The sequence below is a fragment of the Mchenga conophoros genome, linkage group LG23 (assembly GCF_057382185.1).
Source record: "Mchenga conophoros isolate Kocher_MC1m ecotype Shallow Benthic linkage group LG23, M_conophoros_male_GT1.1, whole genome shotgun sequence".
NCBI lineage: Eukaryota > Metazoa > Chordata > Actinopteri > Cichliformes > Cichlidae > Mchenga > Mchenga conophoros.
The window spans coordinates 50,762,776-50,781,987 of NC_140547.1; the positions used below are offsets into that span (position 1 = coordinate 50,762,776).

The window sequence follows — 19,212 nt, forward strand, 5'->3', positions numbered from 1 at the left end:
GTTTAGTGAATCTTAAATTGCCCTCAATTTTCACGTTCATTAAACTATTAAGCTCACTACGTAACATTTTAAGATCGGAAAGCAAATTGGCTGTCTGTGCTTTTTTGTGTTGTTGCTCTAGGTGTTTTATTTTGGCCTCCAATTCACACCGCCTAGCCTCTTTTCTTTTCTTCCTGGCACTTGCAAATAATATTATGCGACCTCTAATGTATGCCTTGGCGCAATCCCAGAGGGTTAAAGGCGATATCTCTGGAGTTGTGTTCAACTGCAAGTAAGTATTTAGTTCAGTATGTATGAACTCAAAAAACTGCCAGTCATTTAGGAGTGAGGCATTTAGTCGCCAGACTTTAATGTTCTTGATGCTCCTGTACCATCTCTGTGTCATCCTCCTCGCTCCCTCTTTGCACTCACAGTCTTTGTGCATCATTAACACTCACATGAGGAAAACCAAAGTTTACTGGGCAGAAGATGATCATCAGTGACGCTGTCTTTAAGATACTCTTGTTAGAAATGATCGACTTTAATGTGAAACATTCAGAGTTTTTTCTCTTGTTGTGTTTGTTTGAAGCTGCTTCCTGTTGGCTTCAGCTGTTTGGAGTTTCCATTTTCTAAACTTCTACATTCTGAACCTTCTTCAGCTCTGAACAGATGATGAAACACTGAATGATTTCAAGCAATTTGTCTAATAAACTTACATCTTTCATTCTCTATACAGATTGGAGCGCTGTGATTTGTCAGAGATCAGCTGTGATTATCTGGAAGCAGTGCTGAAGCTCAACCCTTCGTATCCCAGAGAGGTGGACCTGAGCTCCAACAATCTTCAGGATTCAGGAGTGAAGCAGCTGTGTGTTCTTCTGGAGAATCCACAACATCAAATTGAAACTCTGAGGTCAGTCTCCACGTTTTAGTTGTGCTGACACTGTCGATCTGTGGAACTAAAACCTTTATACAGGAAGTCTGGTTCAGCTCTTTGTAGACCTTCTAATCTCTGATGCTCTGAGTCTTACTCAGTAGATGATGCAGAGTTGTGAAGCTGATGTGGGTGAGGACACTCGCCCAGCTCTAACTACTTTGACGTCCAGGCGGCTTCCCTGCTTGTCCTGATACAAACAAACCTGAGTAACCTTGCAGGTCAGATCTCATCAGTCACACCTGTTATGGCAGCTCTCCTCTAGATTGTAGTTCTTGTTAACCTGGGATGGTTTTAGAAGCCTGGACCACAGACTGCAAGGGAAGATATTACTGGGAAAGGCCAAAGCAACCTATCAGACCCATTAAACACTAACATAGATGAATACTCAGATTTAAACCTTTATTGTTTCACAAAGGGTTAAAAAGGGAACGTCCACAGTTTAGACTGCAGCAGATTTTATTAAAGCAGTTTGACAGGAGCAAAGCAAAAACACAAAGAATAAGTGTTTCACATATTAATACATATAACATAATAATAAAAGTAAAGCAAAAGAATGATAAAAAAGAATGAAAAAGTTGTCCAGAGCAGCAGGATGTCTGAGGTCTGCAGAAACACAAAAACACAGCAGCTAAAAATAGTTGTTGAAAGAAAACGAGGTGGGAGCTGCTGATTCCTGAGCTTTGATACTGGATTAGCTTCAGTAGTTATTCCCATCACTGCTGTAGGAGCTACATTTAGTCACAGCTGATTGTCTTTGACCAATCAGAAGACTACTGTTGTAAAAACAAGCAGACAAAGAACCAATGAGAGTGAAGAACAGGATAAAGAGCTCGTGTGATGGAGGCAAAGCAATAATCAGCAGACTGTAGCAGTTTCTATCTGGATGAAAGTAGAAGGAGCTCAGCGGAGCTCAGTCCCATATCTTTGGTTAGAAACAACATCAGTGATTTCCTGCTGCTCGAGATGATTCCAGCAGCTCTCATTACAGCAGCTGATGAGAGAAACAGCTGATGGCTCACAGCTCGTACACTGTTGGATCTCCAGATGTTCACGTGGCTGAAGTCTGTGAAGAAACTGTGGTCCACGTAGTTCACACGGCCTCAGATTGGACCGAGCTCCCTGGATCACTGCAGCATCCTCAGCTGGTACATGGACGTCTCTGCTCCTCAGTCTTGGAGCCCCTGCAGATCCGTCCACACCACCGGGGTCTTCCCACTCACCTTTCCTTTGTCCTCGTCCTTCATCGGCCGTGCTGTGTCTTTGTTCCTGCAGTGTTGTTCCCACGATGCAGCGCTGATGTTCCCTCCTTGAATGCACAACAAGTACGGTGCTGGTCTTTCTCGGGTGGAGCAGAGACAGATTGAAGTCTTTCAGGCTTTAGTGCCGACTTCCCTGACAGAGGCTGGACTCCATGGTCTGCACAGGAGGCTTCTACACTGTGTGGAGGTGACTCCTGGACTCGAAGACAGGCTGCAGGTACATGTGTGATGAAGAGGAGCTACAGCAGTGTGATGGAGCTGCAGGTGTGAAGGAAGTCCTGCTGTCCTGTCCCACCCTCATCTTTGCTTCCTCTGTCTTCTCTGGACTTGTCCTCCTGTTTCAGAAACAGCACTGCTTCATGCCGAGGGTGGACGGGAGCGTTGGCTCTGATTCTTTTACCGTCCACCACAAGGAGACACTGATGCTGACCTCCTGATTCATCTGCATGTGTTCTGCTTCACACTGCTCACCTCCACCAAAGACTTCACAAACATCTTCTTTCTTTGAGTCCAGTTTGTCCCACAAACACTTCCAAATCTCCTCCTCTGAGATTCTGCAGCTTCTTGCAGTGTGACTCAGCTGACTTCTGACAGACCACAGACTGGCACAGCATCCACATGTGTCTCCTTTCAAACAGGCTCTTGATGTTTCCTCCCACATCATTCTGGCCTCTCAGTCTCCTTTGTTCCCCAGCTCTGTAGCTCCAGCTGGTGAAGCTTCAGTTTTCCATGTTGGTAACAGTAAACTACAGCCTCTGCTGTCAGCTGGGTAACTAAACAGAGCTGCAGCACGTCTCTGCGGTGGTGCTACATCCAGCCTGCAGACGGCCGTCTACATGTTGTAGTGGTTTACAGTCACCAGGGGGCGCTGTCCCAGCCATGCAGGCAGTGGGCTGCTCTGCTTGTGCTGTTGTTGGTGAAGCTGAAGTGAAAGCGAGAGTTAAAACCCTGAACAGTGTCCACTGAGCTTCTCATGCTCTTCTCATGCTCAAAGAAGTTTAACAGGAAGGACGACTCGTCCATCAGGCGTCCAGCTGTCCGTGACGTGTCCACAGCAGAGTGTGACCGAGGCTTCATGCTAACACGCACACATGAAGCTAATACCACCACGAGCAGCTGCTCAGTGGATTTGGAGGACAAATGTCTGCAGCTTCTCACAGGCAGTATGCAGAATGTGGATCTCCACAAAGACTGTGGAGAGCTCGTCCCACACTCTAAATCCACACTTGTCTGCACAAAACTTCTCACACGTTCCCGTCACAAGTGTCTTCTAAGTGAAGCTACCAGGTTCAGGTCCAGCTTGTTTATCTGGAGCTGCAGGAGATGATCCATCCTCACAAAGCAACACAGCAGATATGCAAACACACAACACAACCAAAGGATTCTCTCTGCATGTCTGTGGCTGATGCTGCTGGAACGAAGCTGTTTGAAACCTTGTTGTTCTGCACTTTGGGACCAGAAGAGGAAACTGAAGCTCTGTGCAGAGGGTTCAATGGAAGCAGCCAAGCGCTGTAAGTGTCTGCTGTACAGGGATGCTGGTTCAGCTGTGGCTCAGTTTCACAGTGTGACTCAATAAAAGCAGCAGGAAATCAAAGCTTGATGCTTTCATCAGTGTGGAAATAAGAAAGTTTCCTGTGACAGACGCTGGAGCTCTTTCACTCTCAGCTTCACAGTTTCAGCTTCAAACTTCTTCCAACATGTTTCTAACACGGCCACATTCCACCTTAATGGAGCTGATATCTTGTGCATCAGCACATTTTCTAAAGGCAGCGATCACATCTTTAGTTTTGGATGTTTAACTGCAGATTGTTTATGTGTTTATAGCACATTAATTACAGCAGCAGCGTTGACCACAGTGCTGTACAAGAATCCAAGATAACTATTAAAATAACTCCTAATATTAATATCACACATCAAATATCAAATAACTCTCATGCTGTATTAAAAGCCAGTGAATACAAATGTGTTTTCAGAGCAGATTTACAGAGACTGACAGCAGGAGCTGGGGCTGTTCGATAGAACGATGTATATATGATGACCATATGAAAACGTCTATCGTTTCATATCACGCTCTTTGTTTCCTGCTTATGTGTTTGTGTTTTCCAGATAAAGCTTTCAAAATAAATCTGAAGATCCTGTTGAGAGTTTTCAAAATAAACACAATACAGTACTGCGGTCGCTCGTTTATCGAGTTACGTTCTAAAAATAAGTCTCAGAATGAAGTAGCAGCTTTATGTTTTACAAGTATTATAGAAGTTTTAAGGCAGTTAAACCCTCACTGCACACTTTCTACACTTTTCTCAGACAGGCATGAACATTTTCACACTTTTCTCTCTTGTTTAAACAAAGTTCAAACCTTCATAGAAAAATAAGTTCATTATTAAAGAGTGAAAGCAAAGTGTTTCTGAAACGTGTCAAATCAGCCTTTGCTGGCATTAAATGAGCTTCTGTGTGAGGAGCACTCGTCCATGGCCTGGGCTCCTCGCTGTCAGGTAAAGTTTCATAAAGCTTTTGAGTTTTTCTGCAGATAATGTTGGTGTCCAGCACGATGTTCTTTTTCCTGCGGTCACTGAGCCACAAAGCCAAAGCTGACTCCATCCTTACGATGTTCTTGTTGTGGACAGTTACAACCTTTTTGCCTCCTTGTTGAAACTATGATGGTCAGCATCTTCCTCTGCCTTTGGCTGCTACCACAGGTGCAAAACGTCTCGTCATCATTGTTGTTTGTTGGGGACAAAACGTACAAACATACAGTGCAGCACTGCAGAGTCACACTGCTGTAAATTTGAACACATTCTGTACTGTACAGGAGACACGGCACGAGATTGGCTGACAATGGTCTACAGCCAATCAGGACGCAGAACACAATGCGCTGTAAAAAACAAAAACATGCAAAATTGCACAAAAAAGATCAGCGAAACAGCGAGGCCGCCAAAGGTGAACTGTGTTACAGCGAGGGACCAGCGTATATGTGGTTGTTGGGACGATAAATGTCTTTGAGCTTGTGTCAGAAGACGAGCTGCAGCTTTCTGGACCAGCTGCAGTCTTGCCAGGCAGGTCCCACTAACTCCAACATATAAGGAGTTACAATAATCCAGCTGGGACGTCATGAAAACGTGGATCGCCCGTTCAAGGTTTTTAAAAGATAGAAATGATCTCACCTTAGATAAAAGCCTCAGTTTGAAGAAAGACCGCTGTACAACTGAGCTCAGCTGTTTTTCAAATTGCCGTCAAATATAAGCCCCAAATGTAATAATGCGATTTAATAAAAGAGCTGAACCAGTCTAATAGAGCGCCCTTGATGCCGCCATGCTCCAATGGTGAGGTCAAGATGCTGTGGTCAAGGCAGCGGTCAGATCCAAAAGCACAGCGGAGTCTCCTGATCAGTGGCTGATAAAAGATCATTAAGAACTTTCCAAAGTGCAGTTTCAGTGCTGTGAAGAGCTTTAAAACCAGACTGAAACCTTTACAACAGATTGCAGCTGAACAAATATAATCTTTTACAAAATCTTCGACAGGAAGGGAAGCTTTGAAATAGGCCTGAAGTTTGAGCGGACAGAGGATCCAGATCAGGTTTTTAGTACAGGCTGTACAACAGCATGTTTAAAACAGGCTGTACAACACCTGAACTAAGACTGCTGTTAAAAATCGCTAAGATGTCGGAACCAACAACCTTTAAAATCTTTTTAAACACGTGTTGGAACAACATCATTTGGACAAGATGATGTCTTTATAGCATCACATCGTTCCTCCACCTGATCAAACCACACAGGCTCAAACTGATCAAAAACAGCTGAGCAGGTGAATATTTTAGCCCCGGTGCGATCTCGGGCGAGAGTATCGATGATGGCCAAAGGGCAGCGTCCAGCTCTACGGCCGCTGAAGAGCAGACTCAACAGACGCGCGTGATGTGGATCCTACTGCTCTAAAACTGGAGCTTCTTCAATCCATTAAAGAGGACATTAGTACGCTGTTAAAAGAAGAAGTCAGAAATGCATTGAAAGAAGATTTTGACAATATAAGGGCTGACGTGCAAGGACTGAGAAATGAGATCGCTAACAGCATGGCGGCGACGTGCGGCAAAGTTGATGGAGTAAAGGTTACAGTGAAAGAAGCTGAGGATGGGCTGTCAATGTGGAGCGATGAGGTGACCACCCTGCAGTCTACAGTAGAGAGTATGAAGGAGGAGCTGTCTGACCTGAAGGATAAATGTGATGAAGGCAGGAAGCGGAGAGCTAACATCCACATCATAGGGATCCCAGAGGGCCTGGACTCGAGCTCCTCCACGGCCGTATCCGTGCTACTACGTGAAGTGCTGGGTATGGATAAAGACGTTATTGTCGACCGCTCACACAGGAGCCCTATCCTGAGAAAGCCAGCTGGTAACCCGCACGCCGTCATAGCCGAGCGTCACTACTACCAGGATTGTGTGGCTACGCCGTGCCAGGGCCCAAGCCCCGCTTGAGTTTAACGGACAACCTATTGCAATATTACGACTGGGCGATATGACCCAAAGTTCATATCTCGATATTCTTTAGCTGGATGGCGATATACGATATATATCTCGATATTTTTAAAGCCAGAAAGTTCGAACAAGTTCTTAGTCAAAGCTGTGTCCCAAATCTCACACAGGCACATTTATTAACATACAGCGTAGATGTACATGAAACAATTACTCAGAAATAAATGATCAGCATTTATTAAATAATAATGCTCCATAAATAAAAGAAAACAATGTTGTGTTTGTGCATAACAAAAAGCTCACAATCGTGCAGTCAAAATGTAAACAGACGCTGAAGCAGCTGCTCTGTTCCCAGGTTCTACTGCGTGACTGACAGCCTGGAGTTTGAAATCCTCTTTGTAACCGTGTCTCCTACAGGTGCCATTTATGGTCCTTATACACACTCAATACAGTAATATCACGTTGAAGCAGAGTACGTATCACTCCGCGAGGCTCCTCGTAGCTGTAATGCTCCAACAATCCATCAAGCGGTGCGGCCTCGTAGCTGAGCAAAGTCGTACCAAAACATCTTTTGAAAGGTTTCTGAGCGCCGTGTAGCACATAAAATCGGTTCGAGGTCAGTAAGCACAACCAGAATTCATCCATAAGGCGCACTGTCGATTTATGAGAAAATTACAGGATTTTAAGTGCAGAAAATATAGTTTATGGTTTTCATTTGATCTTAGCAAATATCTACGCCTCTAATTGGGACGATCACAGATTTTTCACTAATGTCTTTGCGCGGCTCCCCAATATGTCATCACATAATATCATCTTTGAGGGAGACCTAAACTGCTCATTATCTGCTATGGACCACAGTTCACACAAAAGTACACTTAGTCCAAACTCAGCATGCGTCATTCAGAGCTTTCTTGATAATTATGGGCTGGCTGATGTATGGAGATTTCATAATCCTGCTTCACATCAATACTCTTTTTTTTTCTAATGTCCATAAAACATATATTTGTATAGAAAAACGTCTCCCTTTAGTTACAGAATGTGATTATAAGACTCTGGTGATTTCTCCTCTTGTTTTTTCAATGTGTATTCCTGATGCCTGCTCCAACTATCAGTCATGGAGATTCAACTCAGTGTTGTTAGCAGATGAAGAGTTTGTCAGTTACAAAAGGTCTCAAAGACATTTTTTTTCTATCAATCAGACCCCAGAGATGTCATCATCAGTCATTTGGGAATCTCTAAAAGCATCTGAGAGGCCAAATAATTTCATTTTGTGCCAAACAAAGTGCAACACTGAAAGAACATCATCCATAAATATTGAGTAAGAACTGGACTCTCATACAGCGAGACTCAAATGCCTTTAAACATCAGCTTATCCTGCTGATCCAAGTCCAACACTGAGTTTGTAAAAACATGTTTGTCAATCATTTTGTTTGGTTTCTGAGGAAAAAGATTCAATAACTTGCTGCTAATACACAACATTTCATCATATTTCCTCATAACCCTCTTTTGTCTGACCATTTGATCCCATTTGAATTTGCAATAAAGGATCCACAGAGTTTGGTGACAATAATGACAGTAGATGTTTGTGTGAAAGTGCTGGAAGCAAATGAGTGTGTGATGTTCTTTCAGTGTTGCACTTTGTAGACGCTCCCTGAGCACTGGTCTCACAGCCAGCTGCACATAGAGACCAGTGTTGTTAGTCCAGGTCAGAAGATGACTTGTTGGAATGAAAATGAGCTTGTAGTTTGTCTGCTTTAATAATGTGACTGGAAAAAGGTGTTGGACTTCAAATATGTCCATTTCTGTCACACTTCACCTTTAAAAGTGAAGCCATGTGGTTCCTGGAAGGAAAAACACGACTTTTTCAAGTCTTTGTCCTGTTTTTATGAGAAATGTACGACTTTAATGTGAAACATTCAGAGTTTTTTCTCTTGTTGTGTTTGTTTGAAGCTGCTTCCTGTTGGCTTCAGCTGTTTGGAGTTTCCATTTTCTAAACTTCTACATTCTGAACCTTCTTCAGCTCTGAACAGATGATGAAACACTGAATGATTTCAAGCACTTTGTCTAATAAACTTACATCTTTCATTCTTTATACAGATTGATGGACTGTGGTTTGTCAGAGATCAGCTGTGATTATCTGGCAGCAGCACTGAAGTCCAACCCCTCCCATCTGAGACAGCTGGACCTGAGCGACAACTACAAGCTGCAGGATCCAGGAGTGAAGCATCTGTGTGGTTTCCTGGAGAGTCCAGGATGTAAACTTGAAACTCTGAGGTCAGTCAGCATGTTTTAGTTGTGCTGAGATGAATATGATGTGAAAGTTGTGCTGACACTAAACTGCAGACATCAGGCTGATATTATACTGATCCACACTGAGGATCTTCATGGTAAAGTCTGTTTTCTTCTTCTCTGGTTTAGTCCATTGACTGCAGCAGAACAATGTTCACATTTCAAACAGTGATACTCAACGTATGGCCCGCGGCCCACACGCGGCCTGCCCACCTTTCCTGATTCAGAGAGAGGGGACCCTGATTAACTGTGTAGCTTCTTCCTCACAGTTCTAAGTATCAGACACAACAATGAATAATCCACAGCTGACTGTCTTTAGAGGGTCAAAGGTCACGGCACACAGCAGACAGTCAGAAATATTCTAACTCTGATCATTTATCAGTTGTGACACTGTGAGACTTGATCAGAGGTGTGATCATCACAGCAGAGGCCTTTGTGTCAAAGTCACTGAGGATCAAACAGAAACACATGAAGCAGATTTTCCTCTTCTGGCTTTTTATAGCAGATAACCTTCAAAATATTCTGCAGTCGATCAAAAACTGAAGCAAACCATGAAGCAACATGTGAACATGAGCTGATGCTGCTGAAGTGAAGCAAAGTTACAGAGGTTTGATTACAGACACAGCTGAGAGTTTGTAATCTGTCATCATTTTAAAAAGTTTCCATGGAACAGCAGAAATGAGGCTTTACTGTCAGAGGCCGACAGCACTGAACACAACAGCAGACTGGTGGCTAATAAACAGTGAATGATGCAGAAACAGATGTTTGAAGCTGTTCTTGGAGTACACTGAGAGAGAGAGAGCTGTGCAGGCAGGAACAGCCAAAGTCAGAGAGAATTCATGAGCATATTGATCAAACGTGAAGCAGAGTTTGGATCTTCTTTTGCTGCTGCTTCACTCAGTTTTGGTTGGAGACAGATGAAACCTGCAGCTTCAGGATCTGTGAGCTGTCCACTTTCAGCCCCGACGGCGTGTCCGTGTACGTGCCGTCGAGTGAACGATCCACGCTCTGTGTTTCCATCTTTGTGTGTTTAGCTGCGCTCATTTACTGTTTTATCTGTTTGCTGCTTGTTGAAATAGTTTGTGAGCTTTAACCTGAGATTCTGGCAAAATACATTTATATTAAACATCGATTCAGGATTGAATGAATCAACATCGTTTTATTCAAATTAAAACCATTTAAATGGGAACATGAATTTTTTACAGCCGCCTCTAATGCTGGGTAATGTCAGCTGGTCCATGTGCAGCTGGCTGCGAGGCTCAGGGAGCGTCTACAAAGTGCAACACTGAAAGAACATCATCCATAAATATTGAGTAAGAACTGGACTCTCATACAGCGAGACTCAAATGCCTTTAAACATCAGCTTATCCTGCTGATCCAAGTCCAACACTGAGTTTGTAAAAACATGTTTGTCAATCATTTTGTTTGGTTTTTGAGGAAAAAGATTCAATAACTTGCTGCTAATACACAACATTTCATCATATTTCCTCATAACCCTCTTTTGTCTGACCATTTGATCCCATTTGAATTTGCAATAAAGGATCCACAGAGTTTGGTGACAATAATGACAGTAGATGTTTGTGTGAAAGTGCTGGAAGCAAATGAGTGTGTGATGTTCTTTCAGTGTTGCACTTTGTAGACGCTCCCTGAGCACTGGTCTCACAGCCAGCTGCACATAGAGACCAGTGTTGTTAGTCCAGGTCAGAAGATGACTTGTTGGAATGAAAATGAGCTTGTAGTTTGTCTGCTTTAATAATGTGACTGGAAAAAGGTGTTGGACTTCAAATATGTCCATTTCTTTCACACTTCACCTTTAAAAGTGAAGCCATGTGGTTCCTGGAAGGAAAAACACGACTTTTTCAAGTCTTTGTCCTGTTTTTATGAGAAATGTACGACTTTAATGTGAAACATTCAGAGTTTTTTCTCTTGTTGTGTTTGTTTGAAGCTGCTTCCTGTTGGCTTCAGCTGTTTGGAGTTTCCATTTTCTAAACTTCTACATTCTGAACCTTCTTCAGCTCTGAACAGATGATGAAACACTGAATGATTTCAAGCACTTTGTCTAATAAACTTACATCTTTCATTCTTTATACAGATTGATGGACTGTGGTTTGTCAGAGATCAGCTGTGATTATCTGGCAGCAGCACTGAAGTCCAACCCCTCCCATCTGAGAGAGCTGGACCTGAGCAGGAACTACAAGCTGCAGGATCCAGGAGTGAAGCATCTGTGTGGTTTCCTGGAGAGTCCAGGATGTAAACTTGAAACTCTGAGGTCAGTCAGCATGTTTTAGTTGTGCTGAGATGAATATGATGTGAAAGTTGTGCTGACACTAAACTGCAGACATCAGGCTGATATTATACTGATCCACACTGAGGATCTTCATGGTAAAGTCTGTTTTCTTCTTCTCTGGTTTAGTCCATTGACTGCAGCAGAACAATGTTCACATTTCAAACCTTCAAAGAAGAAGAAAAATCCTCCACTGGAAAATTCACTGTGAAACTCTCAAACTCTTCGTTCCACCTTAAAGTCTGTCTGACACTGAAATCCAAAGCAAAATGTGCGTTTGCTTTACAGACAGCAGTCCAACACAAACATACACACATCATCCAAAACACAGTCCAACATCCAAATCTCCTCCACTGCCAGCATGAATGATGGGAAAGAGAAGGAGGAACACTCTGACATTCAGGGTTAGAATGAGTTTCATCAAGCAGACTGTGAAGATCAAAGCTGCATTAGAAAGCTTACATGAATGAATGAGTGGACAGAAGTGGACAGAGATCATCTGAAGCACTTCAAAGGCTTTAAATCAGCACATTTCTCTTTATTCTTTATCAACTCTGTTAGTTTCTCTCAGTTTTCTGTGGAATGAAGCTAACAGCAGGCTAATAAGATGCTGACCAATAGGTTTCTATTAAAGGTTGTAATTTGTATATGAAAAAGTGCTTTGGCTCAGCAGGGATCAGCTTACAGGTAGAATACAGCTGCTGGATGGGATTAGCATGTCATAGCTATCTACCAAACTGCTAACTGGGGGATTTCAGGCCATCTATGGATCATTTTTGCTAACTGTTTATTCAGCTTAGGCTCACAGGGCTGCAGCCTGTGCCCTAGCTGTCATAGGGCAAGAGGCGTGGTCCACCTGCACAGGTGAGCAGTCCATCACAGGGCCAACAGAGAGCGACAGAGAAGCACTCCCTCACATCCACACCTACAGCCAATGTAGAAGCACCAATGAACCTAAGCAGCATTTCATTGGACTGTGGGAGAACATCCAACCTCCACAGAAAGGCCCAGCTGACCAACAAGCTTCAACCTACAACCTTCTTGCTCTAAGGCACTAGTGCTAACCACTTTTGCCCATTTCAGCCCAAATCCTGCATCTTCCTGTTTCTGACTCCAGGCCAGCTCCACTAACACTTTCTCATCAGACACTGCCACCTAGTGGAGGAAGTCTTAGTTCCATTTGAAGCTTCAGATTACAGTTAGTTCCTTTACAAAGAGGTGGAGGTGGTGGGGCCGCAGCACCATCATCACTGAGTGCCATAGGACACTTAACCTTTGTTTCCATATGCTGGGAACTTCCTGTTGTTCCAAGGAGGACTGGAAAATGTGTGAAAATCTCCCAGTCAGTTCCTCACAGCACACTTCAATCATTTCCCTCCCACAGCATCAGGACCAGGGCTTTTTCTCTCTTTGGTCCCACTAAGAGATTTCCACACAAACACCTCATCAGTGGGACTCTCAGAGCTACCAGCCCTTTGCTACAATCACAAAGCTCTTCATTGAAATCAATGATATCAAAGCTGGAATCAAATGAGTCCAAGTCTTCTGCTGATTCAGCATCACATTCATCTTTGCTCCTTGTTCTGCATCCCCACCATGGACTTCATTCCTTTCCAAGCCAGCCTTGAGTGTCCTTTATTCAGCTCATCCTCTGCTTTACTTTTACACCTGATTTTAGCTGCTTTATCTCTCTTTCAACAGGTTTCTGTGCCTCAATCTTTTTCTTCTCTCCCTCATAACAAGACAGCTTCTTCTGCCTGAGAACATGTTGGAGTGATTTACTAATCCAGGGCTGCTTATTGGGGAAAATACTTCCTGTTTGCAAAGTAATCCCCATTTTTCCCAGAAAGAAATGTCAGTAGAAATCGATGATCTAAGTGAGAACATGAGCCTTTCAAAAGTCCCAGTGGGTGCAGTCAAAGCAGTCCCTCAGTCCCAGTATAGAGTCTTTGGTCCAGACTGGAACAACTGTGTGCCCAGTTTGAGCTCTCTTCAGTGCTGTGACCTGACAGACCCAGAGGGGCCATCACATCACATTTAGAAGCTCCCCTGATGGAGCCACAACACATGTCCAATACTTAGTCTGTCTTGTTGGACCAACTGGAAGAAATGATTCAAGGACTTAGTCACAGAACAGAGATTCAAATCTCCAAAATCCAACTGGCTGCATCAGGACATATAGTCTGAAACTCTGCACAGTTTCCTGTTTGAAGCTGCTTCCTGTTGGCTTCAGCTGTTTGGAGTTTCCATTTTCTAAACTTCTACATTCTGAACCTTCTTCAGCTCTGAACAGATGATGAAACACTGAATGATTTCAAGCACTTTGTCTAATAAACTTACATCTTTCATTCTTTATACAGATTGAAATACTGTGGTTTGTCAGAGATCAGCTGTGATTATCTGGCAGCAGCACTGAAGTCCAACCCCTCCCATCTGAGACAGCTGGACCTGAGCAGGAACTACAAGCTGCAGGATCCAGGAGTGAAGCATCTGTGTGGTTTCCTGGAGAGTCCAGGATGTAAACTTGAAACTCTGAGGTCAGTCAGCATGTTTTAGTTGTGCTGAGATGAATATGATGTGAAAGTTGTGCTGACACTAAACTGCAGACATCAGGCTGATATTATACTGATCCACACTGAGGATCTTCATGGTAAAGTCTGTTTTCTTCTTCTCTGGTTTAGTCCATTGACTGCAGCAGAACAATGTTCACATTTCAAACCTTCAAAGAAGAAGAAAAATCCTCCACTGGAAAATTCACTGTGAAACTCTCAAACTCTTCATTGCACCTTAAAGTCTGTCTGACACTGAAATCCAAAGCAAAATGTGTGTTTGCTTTACAGACAGCAGTCCAACACAAACATACACACATCATCCAAAACACAGTCCAACATCCAAATCTCCTCCACTGCCAGCATGAATGATGGGAAAGAGAAGGAGGAACACTCTGACATTCAGGGTTAGAATGAGTTTCATCAAGCAGACTGTGAAGATCAAAGCTGCATTAGAAAGCTTACATGAATGAATGAGTGGACAGAAGTGGACAGAGATCATCTGAAGCACTTCAAAGGCTTTAAATCAGCACATTTCTCTTTATTCTTTATCAACTCTGTTAGTTTCTCTCAGTTTTCTGTGGAATGAAGCTAACAGCAGGCTAATAAGATGCTGACCAATAGGTTTCTATTAAAGGTTGTAATTTGTATATGAAAAAGTGCTTTGGCTCAGCAGGGATCAGCTTACAGGTAGAATACAGCTGCTGGATGGGATTAGCATGTCATAGCTATCTACCAAACTGCTAACTGGGGGATTTCAGGCCATCTATGGATCATTTTTGCTAACTGTTTATTCAGCTTAGGCTCACAGGGCTGCAGCCTGTGCCCTAGCTGTCATAGGGCAAGAGGCGTGGTCCACCTGCACAGGTGAGCAGTCCATCACAGGGCCAACAGAGAGCGACAGAGAAGCACTCCCTCACATCCACACCTACAGCCAATGTAGAAGCACCAATGAACCTAAGCAGCATTTCATTGGACTGTGGGAGAACATCCAACCTCCACAGAAAGGCCCAGCTGACCAACAAGCTTCAACCTACAACCTTCTTGCTCTAAGGCACTAGTGCTAACCTCTTTTGCCCATTTCAGCCCAAATCCTGCATCTTCCTGTTTCTGACTCCAGGCCAGCTCCACTAACACTTTCTCATCAGACACTGCCACCTAGTGGAGGAAGTCTTAGTTCCATTTGAAGCTTCAGATTACAGTTAGTTCCTTTACAAAGAGGTGGAGGTGGTGGGGCCACAGCACCATCATCACTGAGTGCCATAGGACACTTAACCTTTGTTTCCATATGCTGGGAACTTCCTGTTGTTCCAAGGAGGACTGGAAAATGTGTGAAAATCTCCCAGTCAGTTCCTCACAGCACACTTCAATCATTTCCCTCCCACAGCATCAGGACCAGGGCTTTTTCTCTCTTTGGTCCCACTAAGAGATTTCCACACAAACACCTCATCAGTGGGACTCTCAGAGCTACCAGCCCTTTGCTACAATCACAAAGCTCTTCATTGAAATCAATGATATCAAAGCTGGAATCAAATGAGTCCAAGTCTTCTGCTGATTCAGCATCACATTCATCTTTGCTCCTTGTTCTGCATCCCCACCATGGACTTCATTCCTTTCCAAGCCAGCCTTGAGTGTCCTTTATTCAGCTCATCCTCTGCTTTACTTTTACACCTGATTTTAGCTGCTTTATCTCTCTTTCAACAGGTTTCTGTGCCTCAATCTTTTTCTTCTCTCCCTCATAACAAGACAGCTTCTTCTGCCTGAGAACATGTTGGAGTGATTTACTAATCCAGGGCTGCTTATTGGGGAAAATACTTCCTGTTTCCAAAGTAATCCCCATTTTTCCCAGAAAGAAATGTCAGTAGAAATCGATGATCTAAGTGAGAACATGAGCCTTTAAAAAGTCCCAGTGGGTGCAGTCAAAGCAGTCCCTCAGTCCCAGTATAGAGTCTTTGGTCCAGACTGGAACAGCTGTGTGCCCAGTTTGAGCTCTCTTCAGTGCTGTGACCTGACAGACCCAGAGGGGCCATCACATCACATTTAGAAGCTCCCCTGATGGAGCCACAACACATGTCCAATACTTAGTCTGTCTTGTTGGACCAACTGGAAGAAATGATTCAAGGACTTAGTCACAGAACAGAGATTCAAATCTCCAAAATCCAACTGGCTGCATCAGGACATATAGTCTGAAACTCTGCACAGTTTCCTGTTTGAAGCTGCTTCCTGTTGGCTTCAGCTGTTTGGAGTTTCCATTTTCTAAACTTCTACATTCTGAACCTTCTTCAGCTCTGAACAGATGATGAAACACTGAATGATTTCAAGCACTTTGTCTAATAAACTTACATCTTTCATTCTTTATACAGATTGTGGAAGTGTGGTTTGTCAGAGATCAGCTGTGATTATCTGGCAGCAGCACTGAAGTCCAACCCCTCCCATCTGAGAGAGCTGGACCTGTATGGAAACAACCTGAAGGATCCAGATGTGAAGCAGCTGTCTGATCTTAAGAAGAGTCCAGACTACAGACTGGAGACTCTGGGGTCAGTAGAGTGATGGAGTGAGTGGGTGGTGCTGTCAGCAGTATTGTACTAAACACAGTCAGTATGAAACAAAGATCCAGTGTTTCCTGTAAAGCTGCAGCTTCTCAGTGAAGCTGTGAGAGGAGAACGGTGACAGGCTTCAGGATTGGACACAAACACTTCCTGTTTCTCACCCTTATGGTCACCATAGTAACGGCTGACACGCTCTGATCAAACACTGTCAACAGCCAATCAGCTCTCTGAACAAAGCAGCACGCAGACCAATGACTGCATTGATTTCCAAGTTTAAAGCAGTGAAGAACACAGTCTGTAGGTGAGGAAGAATTTAGTGAGAGCAGATGTTTGGATGGAATTCCTCCAGTTAACAGCTGGAACCGTCCATCTGGATTGTTGGGCTTGTTGTTGGGGTTCCTACAGAGCTCAGAGTGGACACACCAAGGTTCTTCTAATGAATGAAAGTCCAAACTCAAACTAGGAGGGAAAAACATTTTCAGCAACTTCAATAAAAATCCAAAGATTAGAAAAAGTGAAGCAACAATGAGTCCTAGTACAGTCCCAGCACTGACGTCCCTGCTGCTCTTTATACTGGATGTGCTGCATCACTGACTGACAGCTGATGAAGAGTCTCTGGAAACACTCGTTTATCTCCTCTGCTCTTCCTCCTTCTCTCTGCAGGTGGAGGTGATGATGGTAAACAGGACAGTGTGTGTGCTGAGAGAGGAGCAGCTGTGTCCTGATGATCCAGAGAGGTTGAAGCAGCAGCAGCTTGTGTGTAGAGACGCTCTGACTGGTCCATGTTACTGGGAGGTGGAGAGGAGAGCTTCATCCAGCAGTGACTGACAGAGGAATGAAGTGCAGATGACTGTCAGTGCTGCAGAGTGAACTGCTCTGAGAACAGCTCCACTGTCAGACACAATGTAGAGTCCAGCATCAGCCCTGTGTGTCCCTCTGGATCTGACAGAGGATCATCAGTGTATCTGGACTGCTCTGCTGCTGCTCTGTCCTTCTACAGTCTCTGCACAGTCTCTGTCTCACTCTGGAAAGATTTTACAACTTGTTGTAATTACAGAACGTTAATATAATATTCAAACATGTGATCTTCTCTTTATTTCTGAATCTTTACCAAATAAAGAAAAACCAAACTAACAAACAGAAGCTGTCGTGTCCTTTTTCACCACATCTGTGAATCTTTTCTGTGTTTTTCCTCTTTTCCTCCTTCCTGCAGCTCCATCTTCATCATTCTGTGTCCAGTATATGTGAACACGTCCAAAGCATCTGAGCCTCATGTTACCCGTTTGTGTGAGTTACGCCTGTCGTTGTGTTGTGGTGTATAAATAAGGGGCAGGAGACAGCGCTGGATCTCTGAGTTCTTTACTCTCAATTTCTGCAACATCTGCAATATCTAGAAATGCAAACCTGTGAGCTGTGTGTGTTGTGCGTCTGCTCGGCCACCTCTCCTCCGGCCATGCTGGAAGCAGCTGTGCGTTTGACAGTTTTATCGACTCGACAATAATCGAACAAATTAAATGTTCAAAAATATCAACTTAAGCACTTCAAAGTCAACAAAAAGCTTAAAACAATGAAATAATATTTCACTGACAAAACAACAGCTCATAAGAACGATACACAAAATAATACAGAAACAAACAAATAAAAGTTATTAACCAGGATCCATGTTTTTGTCACAAACACTGAATCAGCTGATTCACTCTTTATGTTTCTGAGTTTGTTTTGTGATTATAGTTCTGGTTTCTGTTTCTGTGTCTTCACTGTGTCCCACGTCTCCTTACTTTGGACTCTGTGTTATATTTCCTGTTTTACTTTGACAGTCCTGTGTTACTGTTTCCTGTCTCGTGTGTGTAATTGGTCCCAGCTGTGTTTCCCTCCTGTCTCCCGTTCCCTGATTACTAAACTGCGTCCACGCCGCCGGCGCTCCTCTCCACAGCTGGATTCCAGGATTTCAGAGCATCCAGCTGTGGTGAGTGATGGAGACACTTTCTCTGCTCCCTCAGTAATCAGGACAGTTTATTGAACATCAGAGGACATAAAGGACTGTTTTTCACCTGCCCGTTCTGAACCTGGACATTAAAGACTGCTGGCTTCAAGGACATTAATCCCAGTGTCAGCCAGCCAATAACAGCCTGTGTTTTTCAGCTCTTTAGGAGTCAGAAATGAGAAAGACACAGACTGCTAACCTCTCCCTGCAGGAAATAAGCTCCGCCTCTTCCTTTCCTGTATATGAGTGATTCTGACATGAGACACAATGAGTTTCCTGTTTATTGTGACTTAAAGCGAGCAGCAAAGACACTAAACTGTGTGTTTCCAGCTGAAGCTGCTTTTTGTGTTGCTCCCACAATCCTGTCTAAAACAGTCAGTGAGGAAAACTCAGTTTATGCTTCCAAGCTCATTGTGAGAGGGCACATTGTGTTCCTGCAAGTGCTGATTTTGTCTGCATCCCTGAGTTTAGTGAGCTGCCTCCAAGGACTTGTGAAGCCCAGTGTGTTAAGGCTGCATCTCCCAGATGTTTCCACCTTTCCAGCAGAGACGATAAATGTTCCCACAAAGGCTCAAAGACTGTTTGATTTTCTGAGTGTTGGCCTCAAGAGATTGCTCAGTGAGCACCTGAGTGTTTCTGGGACATCGGACACTAACTGGAACTTCAAGTCTGGTTCTGAAGCTGCACATGCAAAGACTGTTTCTGGTTGTAGAGACCTGGCTGTTCCAGGGATTGTAACCTCCCCAGAGGCTGAGCTGCTGACCTCAGCTGACTCTGGAGCCTTGAAGGTAACTAAGTTTGCACCGCTCGGGTGAGCCATCTCAGCTGCAACAGCCTCCACAGAGAGCTCACGCAAGCTTACCCAGCCTGCTGAGGATTTTATGCAGGTGTCTGGTAAAAGGACGATGCTGCTGTCCAATGAG

At 43.8% G+C, this 19,212-nt stretch overlaps 1 protein-coding gene across 1 annotated transcript; it reads left to right on the top strand.

Moving 5' to 3' along the window:
• The first annotated feature begins 206 nt into the window (after positions 1 to 206).
• LOC146548273 (ribonuclease inhibitor-like) lies at positions 207 to 17,426 on the top strand. The gene is made up of 7 exons (XM_085265046.1): positions 207 to 271; positions 716 to 889; positions 8,732 to 8,908; positions 11,016 to 11,192; positions 13,568 to 13,744; positions 16,120 to 16,293; positions 16,969 to 17,426. Exons 1-7 carry the CDS (start codon positions 207 to 209, stop codon positions 16,976 to 16,978), a joined length of 954 nt encoding a protein of 317 aa, XP_085121172.1. The 3' UTR covers positions 16,979 to 17,426.
• The last annotated feature ends 1,786 nt before the right edge of the window (positions 17,427 to 19,212 follow it).